This window comes from Setaria italica, chromosome III (assembly GCF_000263155.2).
Source record: "Setaria italica strain Yugu1 chromosome III, Setaria_italica_v2.0, whole genome shotgun sequence".
Taxonomy (NCBI): domain Eukaryota; kingdom Viridiplantae; phylum Streptophyta; class Magnoliopsida; order Poales; family Poaceae; genus Setaria; species Setaria italica.
Window position 1 is genome coordinate 2,893,119 of NC_028452.1, and position 24,367 is coordinate 2,917,485.

General features: G+C 47.4%; 4 protein-coding genes and 1 long non-coding RNA gene across 9 annotated transcripts; 4 read left to right on the forward strand and 1 right to left on the reverse strand.

Moving 5' to 3' along the window:
* The first annotated feature begins 311 nt into the window (after positions 1 to 311).
* LOC101776035 (chromosome transmission fidelity protein 8) lies at positions 312 to 1,479 on the forward strand. The gene is made up of 3 exons (XM_004960297.3): positions 312 to 667; positions 761 to 971; positions 1,078 to 1,479. Exons 1-3 carry the CDS (start codon positions 506 to 508, stop codon positions 1,122 to 1,124), a joined length of 420 nt encoding a protein of 139 aa, XP_004960354.1. The 5' UTR covers positions 312 to 505; the 3' UTR covers positions 1,125 to 1,479.
* A 2,379-nt stretch (positions 1,480 to 3,858) lies between these two features.
* LOC101776436 (pentatricopeptide repeat-containing protein At2g37320) lies at positions 3,859 to 6,442 on the reverse strand. Of its 2 annotated transcripts, XM_004960300.3 has the most exons (3): positions 6,114 to 6,442; positions 5,875 to 5,959; positions 3,859 to 5,795 (listed from the first exon to the last, which is right to left on the reverse strand). In XM_004960300.3, the coding sequence occupies exon 3, from the start codon at positions 5,723 to 5,725 to the stop codon at positions 4,112 to 4,114; it is 1,614 nt and encodes a 537-aa protein (XP_004960357.1). In that variant the 5' UTR covers positions 5,726 to 5,795; positions 5,875 to 5,959; positions 6,114 to 6,442; the 3' UTR covers positions 3,859 to 4,111. The 2 variants fall into 2 exon arrangements, with proteins under 2 accessions (XP_004960357.1, XP_004960355.1); XM_004960298.3 differs by lacking the exon at positions 5,875 to 5,959 and having other exon boundaries at positions 6,114 to 6,440.
* Positions 6,443 to 9,424: 2,982 nt separating this feature from the next.
* On the forward strand, positions 9,425 to 12,047 carry LOC101777403 (glutelin type-B 5). Its single transcript, XM_004960301.2, has 4 exons — positions 9,425 to 9,758; positions 10,602 to 10,795; positions 10,890 to 11,318; positions 11,494 to 12,047. The coding sequence occupies exons 1-4, from the start codon at positions 9,446 to 9,448 to the stop codon at positions 11,854 to 11,856; spliced, it is 1,299 nt and encodes a 432-aa protein (XP_004960358.1). The 5' UTR covers positions 9,425 to 9,445; the 3' UTR covers positions 11,857 to 12,047.
* Positions 12,048 to 12,828: 781 nt separating this feature from the next.
* LOC101777810 lies at positions 12,829 to 15,663 on the forward strand. 4 transcript variants are annotated; one of them, XR_002676830.1, is made up of 5 exons: positions 12,830 to 13,846; positions 14,032 to 14,168; positions 14,297 to 14,512; positions 14,928 to 15,011; positions 15,131 to 15,663. It is a non-coding gene; the product is annotated as an uncharacterized LOC101777810 (long non-coding RNA). The 4 variants fall into 4 exon arrangements; XR_002676829.1 differs by having other exon boundaries at positions 12,831 to 13,599; positions 13,687 to 13,846; positions 14,928 to 15,663; XR_002676831.1 differs by having other exon boundaries at positions 12,829 to 13,846; positions 14,250 to 14,512; positions 14,928 to 15,663.
* A 5,638-nt stretch (positions 15,664 to 21,301) lies between these two features.
* On the forward strand, positions 21,302 to 24,288 carry LOC101778088 (L-type lectin-domain containing receptor kinase VIII.2). The gene has a single exon (XM_004960302.2). The coding sequence runs from the start codon at positions 21,759 to 21,761 to the stop codon at positions 24,018 to 24,020; it is 2,262 nt and encodes a 753-aa protein (XP_004960359.1). The 5' UTR covers positions 21,302 to 21,758; the 3' UTR covers positions 24,021 to 24,288.
* Positions 24,289 to 24,367: the final 79 nt, after the last annotated feature.

Here is a 24,367-nt window from a genome sequence, read left to right on the forward strand (position 1 = left end):
GTCCGCGCTACTGATAAGCAAGTCTACGGAAAGTACCTATCGTGCTCTCTCTTTTCACTGTACAATTTCTTTGAGAGGATTTTTTTCTTGTATGATAAAACCATACAAAGACAAAGGTAATTTTCTTGTGGGGGGATAGATTTTTTTTGTACATGATCATACTACAAAATCTCGTGTTTGGAGTGTCATCGAACCTAGTTTTCAAAAAAAAAAAAGCCAAAAATCTGTTGCAGCCCACATCGTTGCACTCGTTAGCAATGTCGTATTCCTAGACGGAGTGATCTCCCGCTCCCGCTGCCCTTTTTCCCCCGGCGGTGGCGCCAACTAAACAAAACACCAGAGGGGGAAGGCGGGAAAGCAAGCAGCAATTTCGCGCCAAGCGGCAACCCCCGGAAAGATCTGTCATTTTTTTTCTTTCCTATTCCTTCTCGTTTGCGCTTGCTTGCATTTGCATCCGTCTCAGGGGAAGCACGAAGCAGAGGCGCGTCGCCGAGGATCGGCGGAGATGCAGATCCGCGTGCGTTGCGGGTGCGGCGATTCGTCGTGCCCGGAGTGGGCCGTCGTGGAGCTTCAGGGCGTGGTGCAGCCGCAGGCATCCTTCTCCGGCGACATCCGGGGGCTCCACATCGGCCGCCTCTGCTCTGCCCCCTCCCCGTCCTCTTCCAAGGCAAGATATCTCTTCCCGATTCGCCGGTCTTCTCTTGTCACCTGATTGGAGGTGTTCGTCCCTGATGCGATTATGGGAATGCGATGGTTGCAGGGAGGGTACACCTTCACGGTGGGGTACCATGAACTCGCCGGGACGAAAGTGACCTTGAAGAAGCCCCTGCTGGTGCTCAGGAAGAAGAAGGTGACCGGTGGTGCTGCGGATCAGGAGCCACCGACGGCGGCGGAGGAGGCGGAGCTGGAGGTGATCGGCGTCATCCGGCACAAGATCCTCTTCAAGGACCGCCCCAAGGCCCTCATCTCAAGTAACCAACAATCCACTGTCTTCCGTTGCGTCCAATTGCGTCGGCAGTAACTGAATTTCGTGTATAAAAGACCCTGATCGTGTGATTCGGTTTTGGTGTTGTTTAGAGCCACCGACCAAGGAGAAGAAGGCCGTGCAGCCAGCAGCAAATTGACGCCATTCCTGGGGAACGGCCAGCAGCAACTTGGTCCAGTCATGCCAGCGATTTCGTGGACCTTGAGAATCTGAAACTCCCTTGGTTTGGCTGTGTGCATCCAAGGTTTTCTGAACATGCCATTGTTCTAGTCATGATTGGGCGAAATTGGATGTCGTGTTCTGTGGTTGGTTGATGCACTGTATGGTCTTTCCTCTGCATTCAGTTTAAGGATGTAACCTTGTACTGTTTCTGTGCTTTCTTGATAGCTAGTGTCTGTGTCAGTGCTGTTTGGTTAGCTCAAATGTAATGTAATCTGATTACGGAAGGTAACGAATCCTATTACGCATGTTTGATTGCGGTGGTTTATAATCAATTGACACTGTAATTGAATCCCTTACTTAAATAATATCTATACAAGCTTGTTACCCCTCCTCCTCCATCGTAATCAGATACAACGCCCACACCGTAATCTGATTACGTTATCATAGTGCATCCAAACAAAAAGAGTAATCACTCATTCCGTCATCAAATACATTTACATTACCTTAGCACGAACCAAACACTATCTAAGATATTTCATTATCACTGGCAGTATTGAATCGCTGCTGGTAAAAGTGAAACATTTCAGTGCTCCTCTTGGGGGCAAAGTGGCAACAAGGAAAGCTTATAGGTTCTAACCAATATGAACATTTAATCCTCCGTCATATATTATTCATACTCACATCTTCCTACTCACAGCAATGATGATTTCCACCCTTTCAAGTGCAGAATCATAACAGCACATCAGTTATAATTTCTATAGACCAAACCTACATCCAATTGAATGTGCATATTTCCCATTCCAAAATTCTTATGGCATCCGTCATGGTTTCTTCCCCCTTGTCCCTAGGTTACGTGGCCAAGTGATGAGTCTTGAGTCTCGAGAAGGCCCGGAAGCATTATATTGCCCCAGTTTAATGTGTCCAGCCCCCAACACTGGTTGCATCATCATGACATCCTTTTCACAAATCTCCATACCTCCATGAACCTGTAAACTTCAAGTTCTGATTACCTGGATAATGCAAAAAATGTTCAAACATTAATTAATACAAAAACTATGACGTTTGCAAGCCTGATGAAGCAAATAAATCGACTTTCAGAAAGAGTTGTAAACATGGGGAAAATAACTCATCTTATCATAGGAGGACAGTGTTCACCATCGTGGTAAATGTTGTATGATGATAAATACATAGTATAGCTAAAACTAAACATGATCACAACCTACATGCGATGTGGAGTGTAAATTTGGTAGCTTCTGCATGGTTACAGGGTGCCGAAAGGTAAAATGTTCTGCGCATCAGGATAGCACAAGTATTGGGCCACTAGTCTCACCAGATAATAAGCTTGCAGTAGTAAACTAATCAGAAGGCCATAAGGGCAATAACGGAGACTTTGCAGAAGAATTTGGGTCGATTGCCTTCTGCATTTTTTTAATAAAAGTATGGGTCTTTAATTTGCTGAAAGATCACAAGTTTCTAATCAGGCTGGTGAAACCAATGTACTGAAAAAAATAACATGTCATTCATTACACGTCAACAGTATTATTTTATTCTCAGTCCAAAATGTCATCTTGGAATGGCAACACATGTACTCCCTCAGTTCCAAAATGTAGGTCGTTTTAGGTTTTCTAGATGCATAGATTTTGATATGCATCTAAATATAGGGTTATGTCTAGATACATAGCAAAATCTATGTACCTAGAAAAGCCAAAACGATATACATTTTAAAACGGAGGGAGTACTTTATATTGGCTTAATATGGATGCAGATTCCTCCAGATATTCTGTTATTGTATAAGAGAGACCATATGGTTTTCAGAGTCCAATCATCAAACAAAAGACCAAATATTGGACAATATTGGGTTCGAACCAATGGGCCAATAAATGGATGCAAGAGTAAGTTTAAATTGGCTAAAACGTGAACAAGGTTTAATAATGACTTAGCCAATTTGCTAGGACTGGTTGTGGAAAAAATCAACCAATAATATCCTTTTTTTAAATGATTTTGTCTGTAGATCTGATGCATAGTCGAAATAACCATTTCTATTTCTATGCCAATAGTTGTTAAGGCCAGTATTAATAAAACTAGAATAACAAAGTGGATGATTGGAAGATAGAAAACACAAAAAAATATCAAATCCATCAACCACTCTAGAAAGCTCAGAAGGGCTGGAAAAAGGGATCAATATTCTAGACTTCATCAACAGGGTGAACATACATTTTATAAAGAAGTGAAAATGTCTACTTATCATAAAATGCTTCCTATGTTGTTTCAGAATACTAGTCCTACGCTAACCTTATCAGGCGAAATGCTCGTAGAATTAAATGATCATATCTTAGAAGTATGGATAACAGGTGAGAAACAGCATGAAGTGCAGTACTGGATCCTTGATTTCAACCACTAAGCATCATGGAATGACTATTCACAATAAAAATGGGAAATGCATTATGCAGTAGACATGGATATGCTGCAGTACAAAACAAATGCAGAAAATGAAAATAATGTTGCCGACTTGCCGGAAGTCGGACCTGGGTCTCTTGGGTGAGAATCGAGTAACAAGAATATTAACCACCTAGACTGCAACAGATCCTCTCTTGCAGAGCATTCACAACCAATTGTATCAAAGACACCCAGTTCCTCACCCATCATCTTCTATGCAGCACTGCACGTAACTCAGGTTATAAGATTTGAGTATTCATTCTTTCAAATGGAGGTTTCGGTTGTCAAAATATATTAGTATAAAATGAATATGGGTATCATTGACCATTCAACAGAAAGTAAACTGAGCAAATCACATTCTTACAAAATGCTTACACACAGGTGTTATACTTGCATGTTACATCGAGTGATCTTTTACAAGATATTTGAGGTGCGAGTGACCTTGTCATTTCCTATAAAGTGCCTAGTTGAACAAGGCAAGCCGTGATCTTTTAAGTTTATAGAGTGTCCTAACTTGACTTGATATGCTCAGTCCCAATCCAGACCATCAATCAATATATCACACTTATAATCCATATGTGACCGCAAGCAATCAAGAATGGCCAGAACATAATTTACTTGGCTCTTTGATCTGTTTTCTGCTGTGAAAGTGTAAACTTTGTTGCCAACTTCTATCCAACTGCACCCAATGTTTGTTTTCAGCCCTCTTTCTTTCATTGTCTTCCTCACTCTTGCCACATCACTCCAGCAGCCAAAGCTTGCATACAAATTCGCTAGCTGCACATGAGCTGCCGCGCAACCTGGTAAAAGCTTAAGACGGTGCTCTGCAGCCTGTATGCCAATTGAAACACTTCCGTGCACTCTACAGGAAGCTAGCAGGGAGCCCCATACGACACCATTTGGGGGCATGGACATCGTCTGGATAAGATCCCACGCTTCATCAAGCAGTCCTGCACGACCAAGGAGATCAATCATACATGAGTAATGATCTAGCTCTGGTTTTATTCCATGCTCAATCATTTCCATGAAGCAGCGTCGGCCTTCTGCTACAAGGCATGCATGCCGGCATGACGAAAGCACGCCTAGGAAGGATATTGCATCCGGCATTATGTGCCCTTGCATTTCTTTCAGCAAATCAAGGCAATGTTCAGCAAGGCCATGCTGTGAATATCCAAAGATCATGGAGTTCCATGAGATGAGGTCTTTGCAGGCGATGCTCTCAAATATGGCTCGTGCTTCACCAATACTCCCACACTTTGCATACATTGATACCAATGCATTGGACACATGCACATAGGAATCGAAACCCATTTTCAGTTGTAGGCCTTGAACGCTTTTACCAAGGGCAAGAAATGCATGGTTAGTGCACACACTGAATATAGTTGCAAATGTGATGTCATTTGGCTTGCACACAGACTGCCTCATCAGTGCAAAAAAATGGAGACATGGCTCCACCTGATTATCCTGGGCATAACCAGAAATAAGTGCTGTCCATGACACTGTGTTTTTTGCCGCCATGCCCAGGAAAACCATATGAGCATTTCCCAACTGGCCACATCTTGAATAAAAGCTGATCAATGAGCTGCCAACAAGGATAGAGGAGTCATATCCCACTTTCACTAGTAAAGCCTGAAGCTGTGCACCTCCAGTAAGGGTTTTCCTGTCAGCACAAGAACTCAGCGCAGGTGCCAAAATAGATGCATCTGAACCGATGCTCCCACTCCTATGCAGTTCCACTACCTGCATAAGCATGTCCTCCTTTGGGAATCTAGTCTTGTGAGGGTAAACTGAGATATTACTTGAGACAACATTACCACCTTTAGGCCGTCGTTGATTTGAGCTTGAGTTAAAAAAGTCATATTTTCTCTTATGCAGAACATTCCGCTTTGACTGAACTCCCAGGATGTCATACATACAGTCATTGATAAGGCGGTGATGGGATGGAACTTCCTCTTCACCACAATGGTGCTTGGTTGGTACTAGGTCCAAAACGCTCAATGCATTGTGGATGTTGGCACACCTTTGTTTTCTCGACCTCTCAACTGCTGAGGATGTGCCAAAATTTGCCACAACTAGACGAATTACCGCCAATGCTGGTAGAACAGCACGATTTTTGAACCGGCAGAAGAGATGATTGGGCATGACAACAGTGGCAGATCAAGAAAAACTCCCATGAGTCCACATCCGTGAACAGGTTCGGTTTATAGTACAGCTGCATCATATATTCGAAAGAATTAAGTCCAAGATTAAGCTAGTTGCAATACTAATTGTTGAGCATCGAATGGTCTTACATGTATAAAAGATTTGAAGTTATCGATGGAAAATTACAGCATTGCACAATGTTGTTTCAATCGCTTTCGAAGTGACTCGGTTAAACTAATAGAATATAAAAAAAAATTATTCCAAGGAAAATGCGTCGCTCGGCTATAAAGTCAGTGGATACTAATGTAGCAAATAAAAGACGAACATCCTTACTCCCTAATCCCCATATCAGAAGAGAAATCAAGGAGAGGAAGAGAGGAGAATATACCTGGCCGTGGGTTGCTTCCTGCCGCTCTGCCGGCGCTCAGGTACTGGCGCAGAGCCGCACGCACGGAGTGAGAAGGAGCAGCCGGCTGCCGGCTGGTGGCGCTGTGCTCGCGGCGAACCTCGTAGCGCGACACCGCCGCCGGAGGAACCGCAGGAGACCGTGCAGGACCGCCTGTCCGCCTCTCCTACCGTCTCCTCCTCCCCTCTCCAGTGGTGCTCATCCGCGGCGTACACCGGCGTCGCCGCGTCGGCCCCGTCAACATCGGGCGGCGCTACGGCAGATTGCTTGGACTGGGTGGGATAGAGATGATGGGCCGCGTCCACCTCCGAACGCGTCGGTCGCTGCTGTGTGGCCCGCGGCCCGTGGGAATATCGTCGTAGGCCTGGCGTACTACCTGATGGGCTGCACACTTCACGGTCCCCCAGCCGTGGGCGTGACGACCCACCAGACTCTCAAGAGATGGGGAATTTTTTATTTTTTATTTTAGTATTTTGAAAAATATATGGCCTAACAAAAAATTGAAGATCTATACCTGTACGAAACGGCGCAAGGTGCACTGTAGCAACTTAACTTACCGCTAGTTGAACCGGCGATAAGTTCCCTCCTCGAACAGTACACATTCAAAAAATCATAACTTAAGTTAGATGAAGATAAACTTTATATAAAAATTGTAGATCAGATCTACAACTTTGTAGTTCAAACTTTTTAAATTTGGTGTCATATTGGTACTCAAATAATGGACACAAGTTTTAATCTAAAATTCAAATTTTAGATGTGAAACTGAGCAGCACACATTCAAAAAATCATAACTAATTCATATAAACTCGGATAGAGATAAATTTTATCTCTCGATAAGATTTACAACTTTGTAGTTTAAATTGTTTTCATTTGGTGCCATCTTTGTGTTCAAATAATCGACACATATTTCAGATCTCAGCACAAAGATGGCACCAAATGAAAATAGTTTGAACTACAAAGTTGTAAATCACATTGAGAGCTACGATTTTTATATAAAACTTATCTCTATCCGAGTTTATATGAGTTTATATGAATTAGTTATGATTTTTTGAATGTGTGCAGCCCAGTTTCACATCTAAAATTTGGATTTTAGATCTGAAATTTGTGTTGATTATTTGAGTACTACTATGACACCAAATGAAAAAAGTTTGAACTATAAAGTTGTAGAGCTCATCGTGATCTACAATTTTTATATAAAGTTTATATCCATCCGAGTTTATATGAATTCGTTATGATTTTTTGAAAGTGTACTACCTAGAGGAGGGGACTTACCGCCGGTTCAACTGGCGGTAGGTTGCTTCCGCCGTTTCAAACGGGAGTATAGGTATAGATTTGTAATTTTTTTGTTAGGTCATATGTTTTTGCAAAATACTAAAATATAAAAATAAAAAAAATAGACATGGGTCACCCGCAGTCCCCCAACCCGAACGATAGACCTCTCTTTCCTCTTTACTGCAATTCCTGAGGCGAAAGAGAGGCGATTCTCCTCCCCAGTGCCGATCTTGCCGGATTTCCTTCTCCTCCGGTGGCCCTTCGGTCGCCGGAGGGAAGGGAATCTTGCAATTTCGGTAGCTAGTGTGAATAATCCCCTATTACTACTGTAGTTTGCTAGGGTTAGAGTAGGGTTAAGTTTCCCGTTGATGACGTTGCCGGTCACCAGTTTTGGATCCCTCCATGGTGGCTCTGTTGGCGACTGTGGAGAAGGATTCGGCGACAGTGCTACGGAGGTTTGTCGTGTCAAGTTTCTCTACCGTTGGTTTTGTTGGAGGGACGGGTTCCGGTGGTGACCATTGTTTGTGTGAGCTTGATGACGGTGTCATATGCGGAGGTTTTGTTACCGGTGATAATTTATTTGATGCTTCCCTTTGCGCCGGTGTTCAAATTTTCTATGGACTTATTAGTGTCGTTGGTGCTTGCGATGATTAATGGCATTGTCGACCCCGCATCCCTTGAAACAGGGTGTGGAGGACTCAAGGTGGCCTTACCGATGGCGAAGGTGACTTGGCCACTGGTGTTTTGTCCCTCCAAGGGGGTTCTGGTGGTGCCAGGATTTTCCTTGAGAGGTTTTTAGTCCACCTTCTCGTATGTACGGGTTGGTGTATATCAATCCCCCTAGAGGGTCTGCTGTCCGTCGTTCGGGGTTGGCCGGTGACGCAAATGACATCCGATCTCGACAACGACGAGGAGTCGGCATTTTTGCCGTTTGCCGGTGCATTCATCGGATCAATTGCGCACTTATAGTGTGTTACTAATCAGCTATTTAAAATTTCAACGTTCTTTGTTGATTCGGGATACGGCCACGAGCTTTATCTTGGATCTTCTTCATTGCGGGAGATGGACAAGAACCGGGTTGCGGCAACTACGGTCGGTGACAGCGAAGACCAACGGGTGCTCTGTGAGAGGTATATGGTGTATTTTCTTTCTTATTCAGGAGTGCCCTGCTCGGAGGCTGGATATGCTGCATGTACAAGCTTTGTTATCTTATAATTAATAAAATCCGACCCGTTCTAAAAAAGACAGAGATGGGTCAACCACTCTCTCTCGCGGGCTCGTGCTTCGCGAAGCTCTCTTTCCGGCTTCGATTCGGGTGATGGCTTGCTTCTTTGGCGTCGGAGGAAGAGGGTGGCAGGCTGGCAGTCGGCTGACCTCCCCTTGCTCGTCGTTCCTGCGTCTAAGGCCCGGCCTGATTTAGGTAGGAGCCGTCCTTTTGGAGTCGTTGCTCTCTAACGCACGAACGCAGTGGTAACTTTCGTGCGGCCAAAACCCGCAAGTTTTGATATGCATGCATGCGAACACGTACGCGAGATGCAAAGGACAGCCTTGTATTTCCGCTGGTACGTCAATAAAATTTCGTTGCAGCGCACGACTGCATGTGAAAATGTAATGCGTGTACATACGTACGTGACAGCCTGGCAAATGAGAGCTACTCCATCCGTCCCAAATTGTAGATCATTTTACTTTTTTTCATGTTCATAGATGTTTGTATGCATCTAAACATATATTTAGATACATACAAACATCTATGAACTAGAAAAGCTAAAACGATCTGCAATTTGAAACAAAGGGAGTAGCAGATAAAAGTTGTGAAATGAACTTTGACAACCATCTTGCACAGGTTGCACGTCCACACGTACTTCCCGGATGACAGGATCTATCAGTACAGTAGCTGGTCAGTACTGCGTACGAGTAGATCAAAAGGTTGATGGCTGTGTTCGAACTGCCTGTTCCCTGATTCTACTCCTATAAATTAAAAGGAAAGACTGCAGCCTGATCACAGTATCGTTATTTAATTACCCTAGCTACTTGATGCATGCATGGCTCCTACCGCTTGCTTTTGCTTGTGCATCGGCCTCCTCCTGTGGCAAAGCTCTCGCCAGCTTGGAGCAGCTGCTGCTGCTTCCAGCTCCGGCTCCGGCTCCGGCGGCTGTGAGTTCGCGTTCGACATGCTGCACCCGCTCGATCCGATTCGGAAGATAAGATCGGAAGCGGGGACCGTCGACTACTTCGACGAGGCGAACCAGCAGCTCCTCTGTGCGGGTGCCTTTTTCATTCCCGTTGTCATTGACTACCGGGGCCTTGTGCTACCTCGCTATGCCAACGGTGGTGTCCTAGCCCTTGCCCAGCAAGGTTGAAGTATTTTTACATTTGTTAATTGTTATATGGTAAAATAGGTAATTTCGTCTCTGAACTTTGCACCAAGGGTCAATTTCGTTCCTCAACTTTCAAATTGATCAATTTAGTCCTTTAACTTTTATTTTTAGGTCAAACTCGTACTTGTGCTGATGTAGTACTCTATATTTGCATAAGACTAATGCAAAAAGTTATTTTTGCCCTTGACTCATGTAGGTCAAACATATATGTGCTCATACTCCCTTAATACATGCACACAACAATATGTTTTTTAAACTAACATAAAATATGGTTTGTAAAAAGCGTATCTACTCGTACTCTTTGGAGTCCTTCACGTGCTCATACAAATTTGATAGGCAAAATATATGTGCCCAAACAAATATTTACTCATATTTGTTTGGTATATATACAATTTAATGTGTGCACATATACTCTAAAATCAACATATGCTCGCATACTCGTAGTACGCTATACCATACTCTGTCGACAAACATATGTATTCTTGTATTTATTTTGGATCATACGTTATTATAATTCTAGAGGTGAAAAATATATGAAGGGAGAAATGAGCCAAGGGTAAAAAAGACTTTTCAAATTAGTTTCATGACAATATGGAGCCACATATCAGCACAAGGACGAGTTTGATCCAAAAACGAAAGTTGAGGGACTAAATTGGTCAATCTGAAAGTTGAGGGACGAAGTTAACCCTTGGTGTAAAGTTCAGGGACCAAATTGCCTATTTTGCCTTGTTATACAGTATGTTCTGAAGTTTTGAGAATGAAGTATATAGTTCGTTTCAAAAAAAAAGAATGAAGTATATAGGGTAATTTCTTTTTTCAGGTACAGGAATTGTGGGATGGACTTTCCCTGGATGCCCCGAAGCGTACCAGAAGTTCAGACAAGGCGATGTCATTGCACTAAGGCCTGGTGTTCCGCACTGGTTTTACAATGACGGCGGCAATAATGAACCACTCGAGTTGATCATGTTTTACGACATAAACACCAACTCTAACCAGCTTCAACCACAGCACAAGGTAAATAACAAAGAGAATACATGGCTTATATATAGCATAATAGTAGATTATTATTAGTTTTTGCTAAGCCGTACGTGAATGACACCTCAAACAGGATTTCACTTTCGCTGGTTCCAACAGCAACCGAAGCAGGAACATCTTCAAAGGACTCACCACCAAGTCCATAAGCCAGTCCCTTGAGATCAACCAGGACCTGGCAACAAGACTGCAGGGTCCAAGTAATGACACTAGAGGCACCATAGTTCGCGTGCCGAATGGCCTCCGTCTACGTCTAGCGGCGCAGCTGAATCTGAACACCACGACCGCGACGCAGTTACAAGATGAAGAGCATGAAACAGGGCAGGCGCAGCCGGGACGACAAAGCAAGACCCTTCTGCCGGACAACAGGTACCTGAATTGCTTGATGAAGGTGATAATGAACTTGGAAGACCCTCATTCCCGGAGGATCACACGTCTGACCGGCGACAGCTTTCCCATCCTCAACTCCCTGGGATTGAGCGTTGAGAGAGGGACTCTAAAACCGGTACGTGCATGCATGCCTCTTGACCATCTACTCCTTCGTTTCAACTAGTAATTAATTTGACTTAATTTAGTGCAAATTAATTTGGTTGGATTTGATTTAAATTTATTGTATACATCCACAAATATGTACAACTACAGTACACGTGCGTCAGTTGATTGTGATCACATGCATGCAGAACGAAATTGTTTCACCATACTACACCATCAACGCCCAAACCGTGGTGTACGTGACCGGAGGAAGCGCCCGGCTGCAGGTTGTTGACAACCGTGGGGTGGCAGTGCTGAACGATGCGCTTCGCCAGGGGCAGCTGCTGGTCATACCGCAGTATTACGTCGTCCTAATAGAAGCAGGTCAGGATGCTGGGTTCGAATACGTCGCGTTCAAGACCAACGCGAACCCTCTGATCAGCCGCATCGCAGGGCCCGGATCCGTCCTACGTGGCTTGCCAGTTGGTGTCATCGCTGCTTCTTATAATTTCTCGACGGCGGACGCGATAAAGATTAAGAATAGTCGGGGCAACGACGAACGAGCTGTATGAATTGAAACTCTCTGGTGATTGTCGCTATGGATTATTAAGGCAACGGGCGACGACGAGATGCATGTATTGCCATGAGTACCGGCTGCTAAAGTAAATAAAGCATGGCATGTGTGTAGCTCCGTGATAACCGTCCACAATGTAATGCATACTATATGTCTACATAACGGTTAAAAAAATTAAAGTTTACCTCATCAGTTTCAAGTTGTAAGTCGTTTTGAATTTTACATCTGAACCCAACCTACCTCTAAGCGGAGCGGGCACACCTTTTTATTATCGTGCATCATTAAATTTTATTCTCGTAAAACTTTCAACGAGCTGTGGGGCAGCAGAGGAAGGCAATCTGATTTAGTGATTTAATTTGATTTAATGGGGGGGGGGGGAACGCTAGTGACAACTCGGCAGTCGGCGGTAATCTTAATTTGGTTTGCCTGTATATTTGGTTTCAATCAAAATAGATTAATTATTACTTTAGTGATAGATAATATGCTCGTCGATAAATCATGAGGTGTTTGATGATGTCATCAGTCTCTCAAAAGTCAGGCATTCAAAGAAATATATTTGTGTGAATGCATGTATATTTATAGAGGTGAATGTCTCTGCAGGTGTTCTTTCTCAAATATAAATGAATCTCCTATTTATCGAGGGGACGACTGATAGACACGCCTTCAACGTAAATATACTGACGCGGATCATAAATCAACGAGCGTTGTGTCCCGTCATCAACTAACTCCAACGACGTACGTCTACTATGGTCAGGAATAAGCGCCGCCCCAGGCGATCGATGCAGATTATCGTTCCGTCTTTTCTATACCTACCTAACGTTAAAGCAAGTATTTTTTTTCGTCCGTCGTGATTATTTTACAAAAAAGGCTCTCAACTTTTATGGAATCAACCCGTAGTCCAATTTTGAAGAGAGGGGAGCTCGGGTGGAAAAAGGAGGGAAGGGAGGGGGTTGAAGGGGAAAAAGCTTCTCCTTTCTTCACCGCTAGGCGCCTGGGCGAGGCAGAGCTGTGGCCGCCGCCGCGGGGGACAAGGCGAGGTGGAGCAAAAAGCGCGACCGCCGCCGCCGCATCTGCAAGCGAACCAGGCGGACTGAGCCTTGGCGCCGCTTGTTCACTCGTCACCATCTCACCATGGAAGGGAGCGGACTCCAGCGGCGGTCTCGCATAGGGGCGAGCGCGGGCGTCCCCGGGAGCTTGGCCGGCCCGCGTGCGGCTCCATCGCTGCTGGTTTCTGTCGGAGCTCGTCCACACCGCTCCGCTGAGCCGCGCGCGAGGACGGAGCTGGCGCTACAGCGTGGAAGGGAGCTCGGCCGCGGAAGAGGCGGGGCCCTGGAAGAGATGAAATCTAAGGGTCTTTTGCCGAATATTACAACCTATGTCACACTCACTGGAGCTATGTATGCGACACAGAGAATGCAGGTTGGAGAGAAACTACTGGAGGATATACAAGAAAGGGGCCTTATTCCATCTAAGCATTCTGAAAGTCTCGAAAGGAGGATGGAAGATGCAATTAGAAGGTTAAACATGATAAGAAACTGCAGAAAGGGAATGCCTGTTAAGGAGGTTGAGGTATTGCTTGTAGAAAGCTTCCAGTGATTGAAATTCCACTGGAACTTACCAAAGTCAAATGAATTTCAGCATTTGACCAATATGGTTGGTAGAAAACTGTGGGTACATTTCCTGGTTTATGCCCTGTGGTACTGTGACATTTTAATGCGATTTGCCTTAACAGTTAATTCAGGTCAGCTTTTGTGTTATGTATTTTTATCCTACTCTTTTTGTCATAATACTATTTCTTCACTTTTAATCATCAGTTTGGTGTTTCCAGAAAGACAAAATTTACCTGGGGAGGAACATCCCATATGCTTGAGCACGGGCAATTTCCACGTTTGTATCTTTATTTGCCTGTGGTTTGTCATTCAGTACATAAGAATGAACATAGCCATGCAATCTGGAGCACACTTACTCACTAAAGAGAACATAGACAAGTAAGCCACTCTGAAAACCCACATTTGACTTCTTCTAACGCCTTAATCTGCAGCAAAAAGAACTCCCAAAAGAGCTTTGTTATTACTCATTAGCTCAAATACTGCGAACAACCACACATCTTGCATTTTATCAGCACAGTTTTCACAACGTTTGAACAATAAGCTATCTACATTTTGTGCTGCAGAGGCCATCAGGTGGAGGGTAGCAGGCTAACAGCGTCTTGGACTCTTGGTCCGAGGCAGGGGCTACTGAACGACAGACAGGGACAGCAGGCGGTGGAAATGCTGTCTCGAGCTCAACATGTGCTTTCACTTGTTGGAGGTGAGTAGAAGTGTTGCCCCACTTGTGATTTAAATCTATGAATCAGAAAATTTTCAGGTTTCATCATGTTTTCATTCACAGGATATGTCTCCTTGGATAGACTATTAAGTGCTATATTTCTGTTGCAGTGAGAATGTACTCCTCGCAGAGGTTCAGTATCAATCTTATGTTCCAATTACCAGGAGCTTTTTAAATGTCTGTCACTCGAAGAGAAGACCTTGGATGGACATTCCAATGTATACGATTTACAAGATGGATGGCCATCACGCGTTCACTTAGTCAAATGCTTATGGTTTCTTGTTGGATCATTTGTTTCGATCTCTGAAGCTGTCTCTGCAACAAAGGTAACCCAACCCCACTGGTTTTATGGAACACCAAAGGATGATCATCTTAATGTTTAGGACAGAAATACTGCCAGATATAATTTCCCAATATACGATCAATTTTCTGCCTTATGCTAGACTTTATCGTCAACCTATTTAGTTTGGCATCTTGCATACTTTCTCACCAGTAAATCTAAATTGTACTTCTTGTTTTAAAGCAACATTGTTGTAAATGCCCAACCATTAGATGGAACCATTAGTTCATCCGGCGGCAAATTCTTCATTATCCTATTGTTAATATACTGTTAAAAAGTTACTGCTCCTATTACTATGTATTTTGCTTCTTGGAGCAATAAGTGTCTGATAATATCTGATTTGTTGATCATCATTAAAGCTATTTTTCATTTTATAGTCAATGACTCAATTTGTGTTTCAGATAAAGGAAAATTTACAAGGCAGAATATTAAGATTTCAGACAAAACGCTGGACGGTACCTTGGACTGAAAAAACCATTGCTCAGGTTAGTTCTTCCATGCATCTTCTGATGTTCGGTGTTTCCCCCTCTGGCTGTTGCACTAATGCCCATTGGCAGCTTATTTTTTGTGATTGAAATTTGAATGACATGTTTTTTCCACTAAGGGCCATGCCCGAATTTCATTACTCCATGAAGCAACGAAATTACAGAGTTTGTCTAGAAGACCGCACAGTTCAGATAGAGAACAAATGACTAAGAGACACTAGGCAAACTTGGCATACAGGACCCGCCACCTGTGCCACAAAAGCTACCCAGCGATCACCAGATACTAAGTGATACCAACAGAAAAAAAAAAAGAAAGGAAACACCGAACGCAACACAACTACATCTGATTGAAAATGGTAAAAGCTTTGGACGATTTTTCGAGCAGAAGATGACAGGCTTCAGCTACTGGATCAACACCACCCTGTGTCTTCGGTTGTGGCCTTCGTAGGATGAAAGTGAAGTGCCGCTTCCTTCTGAGCTTCAGCTCCTGTTTCCATATTCTCCTTGTCTTCTACTTTTTGCAGACCTGCCCAATATATCAAGAAAGAAGATGCTGAACATATAATCTCTTGTACCTATTTTTGTTATTAGGAATCACTTGCTTAAATAAAAAGTGTAATAAGTATGAGTAGAAAAAGTATGTTAAGTCAAAATTCTATTGATTTTCTAGCAAATGTATAATAGTAGAAATATAAAAATACATGAGGTCTAGTCTAATATAATGCATGCAACTCGTAACAATGTTAGTTAGGCCAACGGCCGGGTACATCTGATCCTATGTGCACAATCGTGATGCATGCATGGACGGCCAAAACAGGAGAGTGCACAGTTTGACATGCAGGCATTGCGAACACGTACGAAAGACGATAATTTCTTTGTAGCCAGCGACAGTGCATGGAAATACAGTGCATGCATCGTACGTATGCACGGGTCAGATCTAGCCAGGTTAAATAAAAGTCGTGCGAAATTTGAGAACTGATGGAACAAAAGCAAGTGCAGGAGCAGAGAGAACTAACAATATTCATAATGTATTGTCTTAGTAATTGGCCAACAAAAAAACATATATGCTAATTTTTAAGTTGTAGAAATTAACATGTTAACCACAGATGAAACCAAAATAATGCCCTTATACATGTTGATAAATTATCCAGCAAAAAAAAAATGCAAATGCCCTTGTATGTAGACCTATTTTTTATTAGGAGTTGAGTAGAACAACTACTGTGGCGATAATGAACGCTGATGATGAAGCAAATTGATCTGCTGGGAGCAGGACATGAGAGTGAAACAAATGAGATTTGAGAAGGAACCATGCTTGAAGTGCGTGTGCTATACTGCTGCTATCCATGGAGTTTGCTGCCCTATGGTGGAAAATGTAAAACCACGTATACATATGACCGCATGGTTTATCTCAACCGTTGGTTTCTTTCCATCCAACCGTTGATCCACTATCTACTCCATGTATTTCTCACCTACCCATAATCCATCTCACCATTGATTCATAAATAAATAGTTTGGATAGCTCATTCTATGATGGAAAATGTAAAACCATTTGTACATGCTCTGTGGTAGTGCATAATCCATGCTCTGTGGTAGTGCATAGTACGATAAGATAATAATGCTGAATACAAGCAGCAGTCACTTTGATCTGGTATACGTACGTGCATACTGCTCGGATGACAAGAGTCCATCAGTGGCTGACCAATTGCAAAACGTATACTACGTACGTCTAGGCTCTCACTACCACAAAACGAAGATTTCGTAGAGGAGCACCATTTTCATGAGAGTAACTAACAACTCTCATGAAAATGTTTGTTTTCGTGGGTCGATGCGCGTGTTCCCGTGACGTCGCAGGGCAGTTAAGATCCAGTGGAGATATTTTCCAATTTTCAGATTTAAAAATACATATAATAACTATTAATCCTATTACCTCCTTACAGGTAATATGTCATTAGATCGACGGTCCAAGGTTATTTGAGAGTGCCTTAGCAAAATCCTTGTATATATATTTCATTTATGCATTTCAATTCGTTGTAGGTTATACTTACTCGGTTAAGAAGTTTACAGGGTTTTCATTATTTTTCAGGGAGAGGTTTTGTTGGGGTCACCTTCCCTGGATGCCCGGAGACCGATTCACGCAAGGTGATGTTATTGCAGTGCCGCCCGGTGACCGGTGTTCCGGTTTGGATTTACAACGACGGCCAGCAGGCTAACCAGCTTGAGCCACAGCACAGGGTAATGAGAGGACGGATCGAGTAATGCAAGGTGCTATCCGCATAATTAACACGTTAATCGCGCGCCGCATGCAAGGATTTCAATCTGGCTGGTTCCAACGGGAACAGAAGCAAGATCGGTGTTCAAGACCGACGCGAACCCTGTGATCAGCCGCATCGCAGGACGGGGATCCGTCCCGCGGGGCTTGCCGGTTGGTGTCATCGCCGCTGCGTACAATGTCTCAACGAGTGACGCGATGAAGATAAAAGAATAGTGGAGGGAAAAACGGAAGAAGAAAAAAAGAGTGGGGCGGAAACAAAAAGGGGGTATGGAGTTGGAAGGAGGGCTGGGTGCATCGCCCACGCTGCCCCACGTAGAAGGCCTTTTCGAGGCAAAAAGCCCATAGAAGGCTCAGGCCCATTTCCCCTACTCTCAACCCCGAAGCGTGGTTCCCAGAGGTTAGAAAACAGATATGGGGCTGAGGCCCCGTTTGGATACATAATGCCAAACTTTAGCACATTGCTAAAGTTTAGCACTTGGGGTTGTTTGGATACAGTGCTAAAGTTTAGCACATTAGGTGAGAAATGACTACATTACCCTCATTTATAATTGACTTGGGGAAAAGTGGAAAAGAGAGAGGGGGGCAGCGGGGAAAAAAGTGTTTGGGACCACTTTTAGCACCCATTAGCATCTTTTGGGTGTGCTAAAGAAAATGGGATGCTAAATTTTAGCACACTCCTTTTAGCACCCCTGCTTGGGAGCCCAAGTACTAAAAGATGCTAAAAAGTGGGGTGCTAAAGTTTAGCACCTCTCTCCAAACAGAACCTGTTGCTGTCTTGACGTCCGTACAGAGGGAGGAGAATGGCGTTTTTGGCATCCTTGGGTCTTCACGTCCGGAAGGTCCGTATCTTGGAGCAGCAGCATGCACTTTGTTAAGAAAACCACTGCCCACGCGATCCGTTATCAGTCCCTCTTCTCGGTGAATTTTGGGCCTGGCGTGGCGTATGCGTTGCTTGTTAGGTTTGGGCCATGTTTAGTTACTCCCAACTTCCAACTTTGACACTATGCAAAAAGAAGATTCCCCATCACATCAAACTTGCGGTACATGCATGGAGTACTAAATGTAGATGAAATTAAAAAGTAATTGCACAGTTTTGTTGTACTTTACGAGACGAATCTTTTGAGCCTAATTAGTCAATATTTGGACAATAATTCACAAATACAAACGAAACGCTACAGTGTGCTACAGTGCTGTAACAGTAATTTGGCACCTCCCAAATTGGCCAACTAAACAAGGCCTTGGTGTCCGATATGCTCAAGTGGCAAGCCAACAAACCCGTTCCTCCTCTTCAATCTACGCCACAAGAACCATCAATCTCCAATGCTCCATGGAAAAAAGAAGAAGAACGACTGATTTCGCGTTGACCAATTTGCAGGGAGCCGCTTTCCATGGTTGCCCCCAAACACCTATATGCATATTTCAGCTTTTCCTGCAACCCTTTTTGATGCGGTCCTGCTACCCCAAGAAAAGAAGAAAAACATTTGCATGTGCAAGTGGAAGCATGTGTGATATATAGCCTAAAAGTTCGTAGCGGTTTCCATTTTTTTTTCAGCTTTTCTTCGTGCCCCCGCCACGTGAGAGCGAGCAGCCAAGGAATTTCAAGGACCAGCAGCAGCGCCGTGTGTGTCCGCCTCTTTGCTGCGATCGCAGGGGGAGGGAGGCGGCTGCCAGGCCCAGCTGCGGCCTTTTGCTCCCCCGGCACTTCTTTTTTTTTTTTCCTCCCTCCCTCTTCCTTTAGTCACTTGCATCTTTTAATTGAATTTTGCTATTTAATTTGGTTTCCCCGATTTTTAACCAAAGTCTAGTATTTTTTTCAAAACACGATATAAACGCATACGCACGCGCTTACTTTCATGAATACATGGACGCATCACTATCTCTACGAGCACATTCGAGGGATTGAGCCAACAGATCTCGAAATACATGTGTTATTTTCTATGAATTTCATGTGTATATATTTTTCTCGGCACTCATATATATGGTATATCCATGTCGCACAATCCAACGCATCAAGTGTGCTGACACGTTTGTACTCAGTAGGAGTAGGAGCTAAGCTGCAAAAGTTAGCGCGCGGACGACGACAATTAACATGCCAGCAGGATTAAGCATCAATGGCTATGATTAAGCGAACCATGCGGACTAATTGCTTGCTCTCCCTCTCGACATGAGTACGCTTCAAGCATGCATGCATATAGGATTCGCACGGCTCCGTCGAGCCAGACAGATCGATACACACCAGCGCTACTTTTTTTTTTGTTGCATTCATATTCTTTTTAAATTTGTTGGATATTCAGATACTTAATTAGCTTGCTTGCAAGGAATGGATGCCAACCTTGCTGGTATGGCCTTTGCGTAATTATTCTCAACGCGGGGTGGGCTCCAATCGTGCCATGCCTCATTGTCGCCACGGGCTGAACATCTCTCGGGAAACTTGTGCGCTTCTTTCAAGGATCTGCATGCTCTGATGAGCTGATCGGTAAGCTAAGCTGGTGCAGAGCAAGCAAGCTACGAGAAAGAAGCCAACAGAAACGCGGCACGTGACGGCAAGCAGTGTCGACAGCATCGTCTCGATGCACGGAACGGCCATGCATCGCTCGCCAAATTTTACAGATCGATCGTGCTATACACACAGTCACATACACGTGACGCTTAATTAGATTTGATCTCATCTTTGGATGCGTGAATGATTGTTCACGCGAGCATCTTCCTCGAACCAGGAACAGAAATGGGGATGAAGGAAGTAAGGGCGTCAGCTCGATCCACACTAGATGGTAAGTGCGTGCTGCCAATACAGCTCCACCAAATACAATGCCCATCTATCTAATCATGTGGATCGACTGCCGCTCGACAGGGACACGAGTTCATCACTTCACTCTGCTGCAGTAGATCCGGATTTGGCCTGGCGACCGCGATTGCGCGTCTACCAAATCACTTGTAGATCACGGTAAGACCTTGTTTAGTTGCTCGATTTTAGACAACCAAAATCACTGTGCCAGCACTGTAGCATAATGTAGCGTTTCGTTTGTATTTGTGAATTATTGTCCAAATATTGACTAATTAGGCTCAAAAGATTCGTCTCGCAAAGTACAACCAAACTGTGCAATTAGTTTTTGATTTCGTCTACATTCAATACTCCATGCATGTACCGTAAGTTTGATATGATGGGGAATCTTCTTTTTCATAGTGACAAAGCTAAACGAGACCTAAATTAAAAATAAGCCGAGGCAGATGGATGTGGGAGCCACGTCCACGTAGTGGTAAATCTATAATTTTTTTTTTACAGTTTCTGCCCACAGCAGTTTAACTCGATCTTGCAGCAGGCGCATCCACATCCCCTGACCCGTGCATTTGTTTAAGGTAGAATCCTGGGAACGGACCGACCAAATTTGCAAACCGAATGTAATTTCGTGCAGATCAAATGTGCGTGTTCCTCGCAAAAATGAAGCATACGGAATTTGCGTGCAGTCGTATTTCCAAAAAAGAAAAGAAAAGAATTTGTGTGTAGTCTAGCTCATGGGCTAGCCACTAGAAGTACTGAGACGGGATTACGAGTGCGTTTGGGATCCTGAGCCAGGCGATCCAGCGGTAGGAAGATTATTGTATGTTATACCCGTTGATCTCCATCTCCTCTTTTTCCCCATCCATCGATGAGTGCACTGCAGATTACGCCACCTTGGCTGCCATGGCGATCCACCGCGTCGTGCTCTAGCAGCTTGTAGTCAACGAGCACAAAAGGCTCGTTGGCTCGTTACACTTTTTACACAGGCAGGACGCAGGAGACCCAGAGCTGGATTACCGAGTCAGCGCAACGGCCGAACGTTACAGACGCCGGGGCGGCAGCGGCCGGACGCGATCCCGGCGACGTGACGCGCCAACGGCAAGCCGGCGTCCGCTTGCTTGTTACCGTTCGGGTGGGGGCTGGCGGCTGCAAGGCTGGATGGGCGCCGCCGCAGAACGACACGGCAGTCGGCGCCGCACTAGCTGGCGGCTGGCCTCTCTGCCCGCCGGGCTCCTCCTCCACGTATGATGCAACGGTGGACGACTGCGCAGCGCGCGCAGGTGCGCAGCCCAGCCCGCGCGTCCGTCCAACCCGGAAGCGACCACGCGAAAAACCACGGCGACCGCATCGCCTCGCTCACGCCGCTCCCCCTCCTCCCCAGCACACACCCAACTGCCCGCCCACTCACACTGTCGTGTCACCCTCCACACTCTTCCTCCTCCTCGCTCCAGCGTCGTCCATCCCCTGACCTCCCTACCGTTGCCACCCCGGCGCACGTGTCCCCTCCCTCCCTCGCCACTTTCTCTCACCCTCTCTAAAGCGGCGGCATCCTCTCTAGTCTCTCTCTCCACTTCTCCAGTCCCCCACCTCATCACTCTCCCCAATCTCTCCCCGCCTGCTCCCCTCTCTGCAGCTCTCGATCGCTTGCTTCTCGGGCCGGGCTCCCATGCCCCGCGGCTGATGCGCGCCTGGCCCCATGCCACCAATGCCGGCGCCCGCCATGGCCGCCAGAGCCGCGCTCTCGCTCGCATTGCCGGCGCTGCTCCACCTCGTACTCCTCCTGCGGCTCGCCCCTGAGCCGGCCGCCGCGGTGCGCTTCGACTACGCCACGCTCACCCTCGGCAGTCTCCGGCTCCTCGGCGACGCGCACCTCAAGAATGGCACCATCCGCCTCTCCCGCGACATGCCCGTCCCGACCTCCGGCGCCGGCCGCGCGCTCTACGCCTCCGCCGTCCCCGTCCGCGCCGGCTTCTCCACCCAGTTCGCCTTCACCGTCGCCACGCTCAACCCCTCCTCCGTCGGCGGCGGCCTCGCCTTCGTTGTCGCCGCCGACGACTCCACCGTCGGCGACGCCGGGCCCTACATCGGCGTCTCCACGGCCACCGACGCCGCCGCCATCGAGTTCGACACGCTCATGGACGTCCAGTTCGGGGACGTCAACGGGAACCACGTGGGCCTGGATCTCGGCTCCATGGTCTCCGCCGCCGTCGCCGATCTCGGCGAGGCCGGGGTCGAGCTCACCAGCGGGAGGACCGTCAACGCTTGGATCGATTACCGCCCCGATAAAGGGGGGATCCTGGAGGTGTCCGTGTCCTACGCCGCCAATCGGCCGCGGGTGCCGGTGCTGTCCGCGCCGCTCGACCTTGGGGAGACCGTAAAGGACGCGGCGTTCGTCGGCTTCTCGGCGTCCACGCAGGGGAGCACGGAGGTGCACGCGATCGAGTGGTGGAGCTTCTCGACCGCGTCGCCGGCGCCGGCGCCGCATTCGGCGCCCACGCCGCCGCCGGAATCCCCGGCGGTTGAGCCTCCGCCGAGCGTTAACCCGGTGCTTCCTTCGCCGCTGCTCCCGGGAGTCACCACGCCGTCGCCGCCAGCCGCGACGGTCTCGGCGCCGACCAGCTCGATTTCGGCGGCGAGCGCCCCGTCGAACGCCGTCGCGGGGAATGCCGGCGGCTCGACGCACCCGCCCGCGCACGCGGCCGTGGCCGGCGCCGCCACGGCGGGCGCCTTCGTGGCGGCCTCGTTCGCGGGCTTCGCGCTCTGGGCGCTGGCGCGGCGCGCGAGGGCCCGGAAGCGCACGGCGCTGGCGGTGGCCACGAAGCGCGACGGCCTCGCGTCCGTCGCGGCGTTCGCGCGGTCGCCGCGGGAGTTCAGCTACAAGGAGCTGAGCGCCGCCACGCGCGGCTTCGACGCGTCCCGCGTCATCGGCAACGGGGCATTCGGCACCGTGTACAAGGGCATCGTCCCCGACACCGGCGCCATGGTCGCCGTGAAGCGGTGCACGAACGCCAGCGCCAGCGCCAACGGCGAGCAGGCGCGGTCCGAGTTCCTGTCCGAGCTCTCCATCATCGCCGGACTCCGCCACCGCAACCTGCTCCGCCTCCAGGGCTGGTGCTACGAGAAGGGCGAGATCCTGCTGGTCTACGACTACATGCGCAACGGCAGCCTCGACAAGGCGCTGTTCGACGCCTCGGCCCCCGTCCTCCCGTGGCACCACCGCCGCGAGATCCTCGCCGGCGTGGCGTCGGCGCTGGCGTACCTCCACCACGAGTGCGAGCGGCGCGTCATCCACCGGGACGTCAAGTCCAGCAACGTCATGCTCGACGAGGCGTTCCGCGCGCGGCTCGGCGACTTCGGCCTGGCGCGGCAGGCGGAGCACGGCGAGTCCCCCGACGCCACCGCCGCCGCCGGCACGATGGGGTACCTGGCGCCGGAGTACCTGCTCACGGGGCGCGCCACCGAGGGCACCGACGTGTTCAGCTTCGGCGCGCTGGCGCTGGAGGTGGCGTGCGGGCGGCGGCCGATCGGGACGGAGGGCCGGTGCAACAACCTTGTGGAGTGGGTGTGGAGCCTCCACGGCGAGGCCCGCGTGCTGGACGCCGTGGACCCGCGGCTGGGCGGCGAGTTCGAGGAGGGCGAGATGCGGCGGGCACTGCTGGTGGGGCTGGCGTGCTCGAGCCCGGAGCCGGCGCTGCGGCCCGGGATGCGCGCCGTCGTGCAGATGCTGAGCGGCGAAGCGGACCCGCCGTTCGTGCCGGCGGCGCGGCCGTCCATGAGCTTCAGCGCCAACCACCAGCTGCTGCTCAGCCTGCAGGACAGCGTGTCCGACTACAACGCCCTGGGGCTCACCCTGTCGGACTCGTCGTCGGACTCACTCAGCTCGTCGTCGCTGACAAGCACGCTGCGCAGGGGCGGCCACGACATCGGGTTCAGCAGCACCGCCGGCGATGCCAGGTGAGCTGACCTGGCCGAGGCGGCGGCGCGCCCCGGTGGCGAGCGGAAATCCGACCGGCTCCCATAACTAGCTATAGAGTTCCTCTTCCTTGTCGATGGCCATTGCGAAAACAGAGCACAATGCTCTTCCTTGTCGATGGCCATTGCGAAAACAGAGCACAATGTATGTATTGAAGTACATAGATTAGCAGCATTGGACTCCAAAGTCCAAACCAAAGCCTCCATTTGTAAAATTTGTCTCAATAATGATTCAGAATTCAGATTATTCATTCCCTCGTCACTCGTTCAGTTCATTTCAGTTCAGCGGCGTCCTCGGATTGCAGCGCAAAACGCCACCTTTCTTCTCTTCTC

Excerpts from the sequence above, each read along its gene's own strand:
- LOC101777403 (XM_004960301.2), top strand. The coding sequence starts at position 9,446 with ATGGCTCCTACCGCTTGCTTTTGCTTGTGCATCGGCCTCCTCCTGTGG. Across the intron at positions 9,759-10,601 it reads CCTAGCCCTTGCCCAGCAAG|GTACAGGAATTGTGGGATGG; the intron begins GTTGAAGTATTT and ends TTCTTTTTTCAG. Across the intron at positions 10,796-10,889 it reads AGCTTCAACCACAGCACAAG|GATTTCACTTTCGCTGGTTC; the intron begins GTAAATAACAAA and ends CACCTCAAACAG.
- LOC101776035 (XM_004960297.3), top strand. The coding sequence starts at position 506 with ATGCAGATCCGCGTGCGTTGCGGGTGCGGCGATTCGTCGTGCCCGGAG. Across the intron at positions 668-760 it reads CCTCCCCGTCCTCTTCCAAG|GGAGGGTACACCTTCACGGT; the intron begins GCAAGATATCTC and ends CGATGGTTGCAG. Across the intron at positions 972-1,077 it reads CCCCAAGGCCCTCATCTCAA|AGCCACCGACCAAGGAGAAG; the intron begins GTAACCAACAAT and ends GGTGTTGTTTAG.
- LOC101778088 (XM_004960302.2), top strand. The coding sequence starts at position 21,759 with ATGCCACCAATGCCGGCGCCCGCCATGGCCGCCAGAGCCGCGCTCTCG.
- LOC101776436 (XM_004960300.3), bottom strand. The coding sequence starts at position 5,725 with ATGCCCAATCATCTCTTCTGCCGGTTCAAAAATCGTGCTGTTCTACCA.